Source organism: Odontesthes bonariensis, chromosome 15, assembly GCF_027942865.1.
Source record: "Odontesthes bonariensis isolate fOdoBon6 chromosome 15, fOdoBon6.hap1, whole genome shotgun sequence".
In the NCBI taxonomy this organism is placed as follows: Eukaryota; Metazoa; Chordata; class Actinopteri; order Atheriniformes; family Atherinopsidae; genus Odontesthes; species Odontesthes bonariensis.
Window position 1 is genome coordinate 29,215,219 of NC_134520.1, and position 12,548 is coordinate 29,227,766.

At 39.0% G+C, this 12,548-nt stretch overlaps 1 protein-coding gene across 1 annotated transcript in view; it reads right to left on the reverse strand.

Annotated features, from left to right (window-relative positions):
* The window catches only part of LOC142400729 (glypican-5-like), a 52,639-nt gene that overhangs the window by 39,056 nt on the left and 1,035 nt on the right, over positions 1-12,548 (reverse strand). Inside the window, exons 2-7 of the mRNA XM_075485879.1 lie at positions 9,798-9,959; positions 5,445-5,992; positions 3,832-4,014; positions 2,039-2,199; positions 1,848-1,907; positions 1,284-1,406 (exon numbers count right to left, since the gene is read on the reverse strand). Coding sequence (XP_075341994.1) covers positions 1,284-1,406; positions 1,848-1,907; positions 2,039-2,199; positions 3,832-4,014; positions 5,445-5,992; positions 9,798-9,959 — 1,237 coding nt within the window. The remainder of the gene's footprint in view (positions 1-1,283; positions 1,407-1,847; positions 1,908-2,038; positions 2,200-3,831; positions 4,015-5,444; positions 5,993-9,797; positions 9,960-12,548) is intronic.

Sequence of the window (12,548 nt, forward strand, 5' to 3'; positions counted from 1 at the left end):
ATTCCAGTTTTCTTAAACTATCTGTCGGCTTAAAGATGGTGGGGCCATTAAACATGAGGTTCACTGGCCTTCACTGCAGCTCTGATGGTGACAAAGCAAAGTGTGTCATTGTATTGGATGTCCTTGCAAGGCTACATGACCTATTTCATATGGCTGACGGACCATCTATGAAAAACCTTCTCCATCACAGTAACCGATTCCCCGACTGAGATGGATATAACTGACACAACGTTGAACTGTGTCTCTTTGTATTAGTGTGTGCATGTGTGTGTGTGTGTTTAAAATAAGCATGTGTGTGGTGAGATGTCAGATGACAAATATTATCACACATACTTTGTGTATTACGGGGGGCGTGTTAGTATCTGTGTAGGAATGTGTGTATTGGAGTGTGTTTGTGTGAACATGTGTCTGTTGGCGCATGTGTGTGCCCATTTGTCTTGTTACCAGTTTGAGCTGCCAATGTAATCACCATGAGAAAGACTCTGGAAACGAACTCTCTAACCTTAACAACCCTGTCACCCCCCCCCCCCCCCCCCCGCCCTGGCAACTACTAGGACCAAGACACACATACAGAGACATACACACACACACACACACACACACACACACACACACACACACACACACACACACACACTTTCATCCCTATCTCTAAACTTAAAAAAACAAAAATATAAAAATATTTTTCAACAGTGTGAGGAAGGTTGTAAAATGTAATGTAATGAACCCACTCCTCAAAACCTTTCTATGTGCTGTTCAACTGGCTCTGATGTTGCTATTAGAATATATTTTACTGTCTGGGATGACCATGAAAGCCCTCAATTCAAGCATTTAATGCTCACAATGCTCGCTGTAGCGAATAATGAAAATATCATCAGGCTGAATAAAGGATGAGCAACAACCCTGTTCATGTTGATATCAGGTTTATTTAAAGAAACAACAAGAAAGGCACTCATAGAGCGCGGTTGAGCAAAATGATCTGGATCTGTACCAACTATTGACCAAGTCTCATGAAAGTCGGATTGGTAGTTTTTGGAGCCTCTCACTGACAGACAAACACATCGTACTGTCAACATACCTCCATACAATCCTTAAAACCATGTAAGATCCTTAAATGGCAAATGGCTCTCACACAATAACTTGGATGTTTCAGAATCTCTGTCATGTAACAGGGGTATGACATATTTTCTTCAACTATAAAGTGAATTAAAAGTAAAACATGTATACCCCCTAAACACAGTTAGTTCTGTTAAAAACAAACACACACACAGCAACACACATACCTCTCTGCAACATCTTGGCCGCTCCAGCATGTGTGCTGCTCCACCTCCATCTCGCTTTCACAGAGCATCTCTGGCAGCTCAGAGAAAAACCACTGGTACCGTTGGATGGAGCCCTCAAACTCCCTGAAAGAGCCAGAGAGTTGTGCACAGCTGAACGCTTGGGTTGCTGTAAAAAGGAGCTCGGGTAATGTAACATATAAGCATATCATTCGTTCATATTTTGACATGTCATGTTGAATTCTTTAATTTCATGAAATCCCTTCCAACAGACTGGTGAGTTATTAAAAGCAACAAAAGGACAGAAAACAAGCTTGCAGCTCTTATCATGATGACCTCGTGATTAAAATCTGATGCGAAGGTTTTCATTGAATTAGTTGTCAGATTTCAGGTTTTATTTTCTCAAAGTGCAACTGAGTTGACATTAGCATTATCTAGAGAACTACAAAATATCAAAGAAAACCAAGACTTTTTCCTACTGCTCATCAGTAAGATGACATTGTTAGATGCTTCTCGGTTGTGTCAGATTTAATACCTGGCTAAGAAATAAAAAATAAATAAAATCACCTTGACAGCTTTTTCAGGCTTCGACTCTTGTCTCCTCTCGAGCCTTTAAGAGGGAATGATCTGCAGACAAACACGGATACAAAACAATAGTCAAGTTTAAAATCTAACTTCATGCTATCTACACTAACTTGCCTAATTTAATCTCTCCTCTGAAAACAATTAAAGGATTATTTCACATTTCTGTAACTCACTTTCGGGGCTGCAACTGCAAAAGCCGATGAAGTGGGGGAGGGGAAGTCACAGATGACCTCTTTGAGGTTAATGAAGTTGTACGAGTTGTTGTATGCAAGTAGTATGACTGTGCACTCGTTATCATGGGACCAGGTGCCTGGGATCCACACACCTTCTCTACCTGCGGAGGAGACAGTTCGTATGGTGGGAGAAAATGAACAGCCCATCAGATGGCCACAAGTTAAAGTGTTCCAAATTACTCATTTGATTTGCAACTGAAAATGTTTGTACTGAAAATACATAATTGTCCTGGAATTGGATCTAAAGTGGCATTAAAAAAAATCAAATTTCTGTAAATGGCTAAGTGAATCAAAGATGATTGCCAAAAGGAATAAAGGTAAAATGATTCTTTGAATTCTTTGATCTACTGAGCAAAATGTTCTTCCATTGTATGTTGATAGAAGGACTGCAACAGTCACAGGGAAACCTTCTGTTTGCATCTTTTGATGTTGTTTTAAGTGTTTTGGATAATCATTGTGGTACAAGCCGTCATCTGTTCATCTGTAATAGTTCAACATATCGCTTGATGTTTGCTTCCAGAATTTCCTGGTTTTTAAATCGATCCATTCTTTTCTACCCTACTGATACAGTCCCTGTGCCATTGACTGCAACATAAGCCATGGCATGGTCAATCCTTGACTTATTATTTTTTCCTCATTTTAGCCAAATATGTTCAATTTAATCAGTTTAATCACTGGTTTTCAAAACGTATCAGGTCAGATTTTCAGTTGTAAATTTCTGGCTAAGATTTTTGGTTGGTACGGTGATCCATCACTGCTAAAATCTGCTAAATTTTCCCTAAAGTGCCTCTGTAGACAAATGGGAGTTTGGAATCCTCTCAGAAAGATTTCTTAGTCTTCTAGACCAGAGCTTGATGTCCACCCTAAATTTAAGTTCAACTTCTTATTTCCATGCACAGACCAAACAGAAAAACGTCTTATGAACTTCTGCTGCCTTGCCTGATTGCTAATTAGTTTTTGGTACAGCTCAGTTGCACCAATTGGGCATCATTGCTGTCTTAAAATTCATGTTGTAGTAATCTTGTTACTCTACACACAGCTCACGTAGGTCATATTGAAATATTACAAGTGAACCTTTGGTGATGTGTCTGATGAGCAAGACGCTTGATCATTTATTCAGTACACTCTTTTAAGCCAAAATTAGCTGAGTAATAATGTTTGTCTATGTTTGTTTACCTCTCAGGAATCTACTCTACTAAGCCCACAATGTTCTTTCAAAGTTGGACCCTGACTCTATCTCTTCCTCCAGCAGTGTGTGCAAGCATGCATGTGTTTGTGTGTCGTCCGTTTGTCCACAGATTAGCCACAGAAACTTTCTCATCACTCAGAACCAAGCTGCATTCTGGGTATCGGTTGTCCCGCCAACCACAGTCTTTGTCTGGCACTAGATCTGCATTCACACTCACATACACATTCATGTGAACACACAGACTGGGGGGAACCCCAGATTGACTGAAGAATGAGGCTGTTTTTAGCCCATCTAGGTACAAGGCTTTTGTAAGGAGACCCAACAGCCAGGCTGAAAGAAACCTGCAGCCTTTCTCACTCTCTGTCCAAAATTCAAATGACTTTATTATTAGGCAATATAAGTGATTATGTTTCATAATCTGCTGCTGGTCCTCATTTAGTTTTTGTCTTTTCAATGTTTTTATTTATTTATTTATTTTTTTTATGTATCTTATGAGCAAATGAATGCACAGCAAAGTAAACCAATCATAATCCCTTTTGCTTACTGTGGCTGTGATGCGTGGTCCATGCAGCTGTGCGTGTAATAGGGCATCATTTACATGATTTCGGACTGCTAACAGAGCAAGCTCTAAACTGTTGTGGTTGCTGCTGGTCACTAAAGTAGCAGCTAACCGCTGAAGCAATACCACCAAACTTCCCCAGGGGGCACCCAGCTCAGATACACCCACCTGGCGAGAGAGACAGGAAAAGAAAGATGACAATGTATGAGTGTAATCTAAAGATGAATGAGGTTTAGTTTGTTACATATATTTTAAAATCATGTGTCGGGTGAAAATGGCAACCTTGGCATGAATGTAAAAACAAGTAAGAGTGAAATTCTTATTCTTATAACAGCCTAATTAAAACCCATTTTCCCTTAAATGCAGTTGCTCCCTCTGCCTCTTCTTGGCTTTGCTGTTTGGGTTTCCGTTCCTTCCTTTTCACAGAGGAGAATAAACATGTTAGGAGTTGTTTTTCTGTCACACTTTCCTAGCTTTCCAAGAAACTCTCAAGCGGCATAAACAGTGCTATCATCCAGTTTTCTGCTATAAAGAAGTTCATCTATTGTGAGCGCTGTTTGAGCTGTCCAGCAAATTTCAAAGCATACCCATAAGATGCATGGGGGACACTGCCAGTTCTCTTGGCAATGCTCTTGTTTGACAATCTAAAACTTAATGTGGTAATATTGTTGACAAAATGCTGCCAATGAGTCAACAAAACTGTCACTGAACAACGAACACAGATTACAACCCATGTCACCTTCGGTATATCTTTTTCAGGGACAGCATTACTTTAGAAACACAATGCCATAAAAAAAAAAACTACATTCTGCATGTTTTACAAAATCATGGCTTCATAATAAGAATCTGGGGCTAAACTGGCCTTCCTGCAGTCCAGATGTGTCACCCATTCAAAAACAGTTATGCATATTATGAAACATAAATGACAACCGATCATTGCATTCTGTTTTTATTTGCATTTTACACAATGTGCCAAAGTTTTAGGGAAAAAACTTGTCCCAGGGTTAACAGTAATTTGCTTTTCTCATGTGTTAGATAACCCCCCCCTGTCTGAGCAGCAAGCAAGTTCATTCCAAAGTTAATCAATCAGAAATGCATGAATTGGTTATTTCTTTTGGTTTGGTTTTATTTCTAAACAAAGAAAACAAATTTGCAGTCCTCGCAGGACATCTGTTTGATCCAAGACCCTGTAAGCATCTCAGAAAACCATGGACACCAAAAATATTAGTAATACAACCCTAAAACAACCAAGAAAAAAGTACATTTGTAAACTCTGTTTAGATGCGAAATTAAAAAAAAAAAAGATAAAACGTAGCAATGACGAAACTTTTGAAGGTGATGCAAGCAAAATACTTCCTTTTGCAGAGTTTAGATATATATTTTTTCTGCTTTCAGTCTTTATGTTATCTGCAGAACCAGCATTTCATAAAAACAAGAAAAAAAAAACGAAGAAATCCTACAATACTGTACTCCTAACATATTTAACAATGCAATGGGAGAAAACACAAAAACATACACTTGATCAGCATCCTGTTTAAGCTGAATCAAACACTGGAGTGTGTCAGTATATACACAGTGTCAAACATTGAAAGACTTACCAGGCATCCTCTCATAATGTTGACACACAGTCCAGTACAGGGCCGTATCAGCGTCAGTCCTCTGCAATGGGAACAGTACTGCATCTTCACTAACCCCCGCCCACATTCTCTGGATAACGTGGCCTTCTCTGTGGCATTCACAACCTCGCCAGCAAGTGTCAGCAGCTGGCTCAATGCTCGACCTGGCCTGAGCGCACGAAGCAGGTTGCTGATGAGGAGGCGAGGATGGAGTCCGAATGGGCTGACATCCTGCCGCGTCAGGCGCAAACAGTCATCATGAGTGTTGGAAAAAGAGGATTGGGGCAAGGTTGACATGTGGCCGATCCCGGGGTTGAGCAGGCGGCGGTAGACCAGTGGGAAGAGATCATTGTAGAAGCGACGTACGGCTTGGTCTAGAGAGGAATTAGGGTCTCCGGAAAGGTGCCGTTTGATTTCGCTGAAAAGCTGAAACACAAGGGGGCGACAGTCGGATGCAAGAGAAGAGTAGGAACTGTCAAACAGAGTGCTGGTCAGATTGGATGTGAAGGACACAAGCGACTCAAATGTCTCTGAAACGACAGAGAAGACAGACAAAAATCCTTATTGTTTAAAAATTATCATTGTTTTCTTATAAGGAACGTTATAGGAAGGAATATGTAAGCACTAACATGAATATTAAGGGTTAGCAAACAGTTTTTACAGTCAGGACTCATACCTTTAACAATAAAGGTGTACCTAATAAAGTGGTCGATGAGTATATATATATATATATATATATATATACATATATATTTATATATATATATATATATATATATATATATATATATATATATATATAGATACAAAGCCGAAGGACTAATACAACAACAACCATGCTTAGTTCCTGTTCTATACCAGGGAGAGATTGCTGGCAAACTGTAATCACATTTGTACAATGCCTAAATTTACTGCCCATGTGCTTTGTACTAATTACAGTGACAATGTGAAATTGTTTAATTTTTGGATGGCAGCACATCAAATATACATTCATGTCCTAACTGACCTTGGACTGACTTTATCCTGCCGCATCCGAGCCAAAATAGCTCAAACTTAATTCATCCCTGAGCTCGTTTTCACTACCCTGTTATCTTTAGTCAGGTGATAATGAGAGGCCCAATCTCGTGAGCCGCTGTGTTTCCTATGTCAGACAGGGTCTAATAAAAAGGACAGTGGCTTTCCCTTCACAGAGGCTATATGTCCGTGATGACAGACAACGTTTATCTCAGAAAGTTGTCAAATACATAAAGGTGATGACATTCTGAGGGCACAGAACACACACACGGTAAGAGATGCCTTTTTACCTTTGACTTTTGTCAAGTCACTAAGTCAGTTAGTGTTCATGTTAGGGTCTCAATAGCTTTAAATTTCTAACAGCTGACGCCACCTGACTCGGAGCTTTTCATAGAATCTATTTTTCACATTTAATTTTGTGATTACAAAAGGCAGCAGCAACATTTTAGCTGGCAGCTTGTTGGATGATGAGGTGGTTGGGCAGAAATGGAGAGGCTCCTTAGATTAAAACACCGAGCGTTTCAATTTTACGCGTTTGCATACCCATGTCCTGGCGATGGCAACCCAAAGACAGCATCAAGTGACATAGCAAAGTCTGCCCACATGGGGTCAGGTGATTAGCTCTTTACCCTCTGTGATTGGGCAACAGCTGCAATGTGGAAGAGAGGGCACAGGGGTCTTAGAGAGACATGAGAAACACACGCAAACATGCACACATATTTACACACACGCACACAAATACACACACGTTGAAGTAATCCACAGGGTGTAAACAGAGCCTGACAACAACCGCTCTGGGCATGTCTCAGTTTCTCCAGTGGGTAATAATCACTGTGCTTAAGTAAGGGATCCTTTGAGACTCAGCTCAGCTGTTGAGGAACATTGTTGTCTTGAAAATATAATTCATTTATAAGGAATGGTTAATCCAAATCAGAAAAAAAGAAAAAAACAAATCTTCCTTCTCTGCTTGAAAAATTGTTTTGGTTTTATTTGTCCACATGCAGAAAAATATTGGCAAAAAAAAGTACAGTTAAAAATCAGTGCTGAAACACGAACAAGTCAGAAATCTGCGTGTCATTCTGGACTCAGACCTGAACTTCAACAGCCGTATCAAATGAGTTGTGAAGTCAGCCTCCTATCACCTGAAGAAAGTTTAAAGCATTAAGGGACTGATTTGATTTAGAAAAGCTGGTCCATGCATTTGTTTCAGTAGACTAGATTTACTGTAACGGTGTATTTACTGGTCTGCTTAAGAGATCGCTCAGACAGCTGCAGCTGATTCAGAACACTGCTGCTCGAAGAAACCAGAAGAGTGGGTCATATCACTCAAGTCCTGAGGTCTCTATATTGGCTTCTGTCCATCAAACAGTTGATCTTAAAATACTGCTCTTAGTTTTTAAGGCTTTCAATAATTTTGCTTTCTGTCCCCAGAGTTAGAACTAAACATGGAGAAGCTTCTTTCAGTTTTTATGCATCATATTTGTGGAACTGCATCAACTCTTGTTTATTTTAGATAAAACCTCAAGACTTTTCTGTTCAATACAGCAATAGTAGTAATAATAAATTGATTTAGTTGATTTAAACTCACTGAAGGACTTTGATGAATAACTTTTACTGCACAGTATCTGTTTTTTTTCTTTAAATGTTGTTTTAATGCTTTTATGTTTTATGTGTTTTATGCTTTTATGTGTAGAGCACTTTGAACCACCTAGTTGCTGAAATGTGCTATGTAACTAAATTAGTCTTTTCTTGATATTGTTCAATATTTCAAGCAGGACACCAAAAACTCAATATATGTCTCCTGTGCACCACGACGACTGTGGCGATTTCAAAGAGTTATATTAATTACAGATATATTAAACTATATGCATTTAGCATTTAGATATGTCTTCGGGTTAATACGGAAATATCCGTATACCATTTTGGGTGAGGCGACTTTTTGAATGATTGAATAACCTTGTTTGAACCAGCAAGATTTCAAGCTTAAGCAGCAAATTCTCATCTTGTCTCCCATTTCTTGCAGCAATTCTGGCCCTGTTCAGCTCCTCTTTGTGTATGGGTGTTTGGCATTAATTATACTCATGGATGGTTTAGGCATAAATAGCAGCTGAAACTGAGCCCGTGTGTGTTCAGATGTAGCTAGCAGGAGGGGGTGGGTGCAGTGTAGCAGAGAGTCAAAAAAAAAAAGAAGAAAACAGAGAGGTACATATTTGCCATGTCTGTCTGCTTGGTTTCATCAACTTTACTATTCTCATAATCTCCACACTGCATGAGTGCGCACACATCCGAGCACTCAAACACATACAAATACAAAGTCTCTTTCTCTCTCACACACACATGCGCACACACTTGCTCACACACACTGGTGAATAGCGTTGAGAGACAAGTGGACAAGCAGAGTATTCTTCCTTCTATTCAGAGCAGCCCGTTAGAGACCGGCTGTTGCCCACAGCAACAACACTTTGCTGCGGATACGTACTGAATGTAAACATTCTTCGTCCCTCGCTATCTCATTGGTCAAGAACAAAACCTGATTATCGCAGCGACAGAGACACACAGACAGAGAAAGAGAGCCGAGTGTTGTAACAAAGTTTTCCACTGCTCCCTCTGAGAGTTTGCTCCCTCAAAGACTCAATCGAACATCAGTTGTTTGTTTGGCTAGCCACTGCGGCGCCTCACAAAATAAACTGGCCTCGCACCACCACCCTGACACAAACTAGCTATTTCATGATGAACACACAAAGTGAGAATGACAGAGGGCCACGGGCTCTTGACAAAACTGTTAAACCATCAAAATTGTGACTGCAATTGAAGCCACTTTGGTTTGGGGTCTTCAAACGGACAATGTAAACATTTGACAGTAATGAATCTGAGAGGAAACTCATTGTAATTAAATTGCTTGAACATAAAAACATAGTATAATACTAATGTAAGATTATGCTGGTAAAAATATGTATGCAGCTCATTCTGTCTTGGAGTTAGCTTGGAATATTATCATATATGTTTTGTAATACATTAACTTAAAAAATGAATAAATTCTTCTTCTTATCTTCTTCTTATATTTAGTTCCAAATTGAAAAGAAAAAGGCATCAAATTGTCTTAGTTAAACTCTCATAAAAAATGCACAAAGTCTATTCAAAGACATTTTGACTATTCAAATAAAAAAAATACTTATAAATCAAATAAATAATATGTCAGCCTTAGGACTGTCATCGTGTGCATTGGTTCCTAATACCTAATCTTTCAAATTTACTGATGCCTGCATGTATTCTTGCATCCTGACTCCTTTCTTCCTCGACAACTCCATTTCGCTCCGTTACCTTGGTAAGCCTTGGTGTGTCCAGCAATCAGGTACTTAAGTTCGAAGCTGTAGGATCGAATCTTCTGCTGCGTCTCGCTGCGGACAGCTGCCATGTAGCTGTCCTCCATCTTACTGGTACAGCAGCTGGGACCAGGGTGGGCACAAACTTGGAGAGACTCCCCTATACGGTCAAGTAAACAACAGATAACAAAGTTGAGCACATTACTGATGTTTTCAATCATCAGTATTTGAATGGCACCCGGCATCCAGGATGTCTCAAAAGTCTGCATAAAACAGCAAGTCTTAGATTCAATAATTTTATCATTATCAAGATCAAAGGTAACCTGTCTGATAAGATTGAAAATAACCATAACTATTTTGTGTAACCGTGTTTCCAATTGGGTTAGGCAGTACTGCATGTGATAAAAACCTCTATTACTATCATTGAGGGTACTTAAAACCATAAAAAAAAATATTTCCCCTTTCCACTATATAACAAGACTCTTTTTTGTTAATCACTCTGTTAAATCAAGGGAATTGCATGGTGTCAAAAAACTAATTGTACAGTGAGCCTTTTGGGAACACACAGGATGACATGAGTTAGCCAAAACTTTACACTAACATCTCTGTCTTTGTGTGTGTATGTGGGTGTGTGTGTGTGTGTGTGTGTGTGTGTGTGTGTGTGTGTGTGTGTGTGTGTGTGTGTTTGTGGGGAGCAGTCTGACTTTGGTAGACTTCTGTAAGCCAAGCTGACAAGCAGCTGACTGAGATCAAAGGAAGAGAGAGATGAGAAGAATGGACTATAAAGACGTAGCACACACGAACACCAGTTCTGTCAAACCTTAGACTACTCACTAACAGAGGTGGAAAGAGTACTGAAAAATTGTAATCAAGTAAAAGTATCTTTACTTTGCCTAAAATTACCCATCTCAAAATTTACTTGAGTAAAAGTACAAAATTACTTCATTTAAAATGTAATTTGAGTAAAAGTTACTTAATTACTTTCAGTTTCTTAATGCAAAAAAAGGTTGAGTCATGAATCAAATTCAGTACAAGTTGTTTTAATCGATATCGATGTGTATTAAAGAAGTAAGTTTGAAGTCGATGTTCTGAAAGCCGAAAGCTCCGTTTTGGCTGGCAGGCACCTCTTGCACTGCATAATCTATTATTGCCTTTCGTGCGTTTGAAAACGAATATTTTTTCTAAATTTGGCCACGGGTTTTTCTGGCTTTCATCTCCTCCAGAATGTGTATCCTCTTCGTTTTCGGACCTTTCCTCCTCCAAAGTCTCCACGTCTAGGTTAGCAACAGCCATCTTCCAAAGCGCAGGTAGCCTACTAGATCCACCACACCAGATTATTTAACAATGGAAAGGGCGCGCAAGGCAAGGCCACGCAATTGACTTTCAGTTCCGGGACAGCTGTTTAAATTTCCGCCCGCATTTCATTTTTCACCATCAATATTTGTCTTACTCAGTAACGTGAGGGGTTTCAAATGTAGCGAAGTAAAAGTACTTGGGTCAAAATGTACTCGAGTAAAAGTAAAAATTACACATTTCAAAAACTACTCAGAAAATTACAAATTACTCATAAAAAGTACTCAATTACAGTAACATGAGTAAATGCAATTTGTTACTTTCCACCCCTGCTCACTAACAATGGAATACATTACTGAGATTTTTACTATTTATTGGTAATGTTGCATTTCACTTGAATTTCTGAAAACCGGTTAGATAGAAGCTGCACACAGCCAGACTTCACCTTCCAAGCTCGTGTTTAGAAACTATCTTTAAAAGTCTGGAAACAACCACTTTAAAACTGGGTCTGCATGACCCAGCAAACAATGCAGCTTCCCTTTTTGTGAACAACTAAAATACATATTTTAGCTACACTACATGGTCTTCATCAACAAGGAGTCTAGTTTTTTTTGGAGATGGCTCCACATAACTTCTTTGAGGTGTCTGTGTAGAGTGAAAAGTAAACTAAAATATATTCCCCACCAAACTGCAGCAAAAGATATCAAAGTATTTCCTACTATATCAGTAGTAGTATTTCCTTGGACTGAAAGAATAATAAATTACTCCTAAACAAATCCAATACAAAACTGTTTTATTTGCATGACTCAACAGCTTTTGTTTTTTGTGAATAGCATGAAGGGAATACATATGGAGTTTACAACTGGCTGAATAATTATAATCAAAGTCGTGAATTTATTGTACATCTGGAATTTGGTCAACAGATGCTCACCCATGTTGAACTCTTAAGAAATGTTACAGTAGGTGGACCTTATGTTCAGATATGTCATATTCCCAAATTCCGTGCTCACCCATTAAGCAATGCTAAGTGGACATTTCATGATAATGTCTGACATGAGTTTAAGAGGAAGGTAGATGCATGGTTCAGATGGAAAAAATGCTTCAAATAATAATATCCTCCCTTTGCTAATTCCTTACCGGTGTGCCAGATTACTGACAGACAGAAGAAGAGACCTTGTTGTGTTGTTTGTGCAAAGGTTGTGCATTCACTCTGCTGTGTTTGTCCACGAGACACTCAGAAGATCCCTATATTTTTATCTAGCTGTAAGCAATTACAGACATGTGACATGCTGCCAGACAGTGCAGTAATAAGAGTTACATTGAATAAATACTACAGTGCCTTATCTGCTAACTGATATAGTTAGTGTTATTTGCTGATGTCTAACAAAGACTGTCATATGGATGCTACTGCTGAAAGATTAACATTTCTTCCAATGTAAATTCATGTATAAAAATG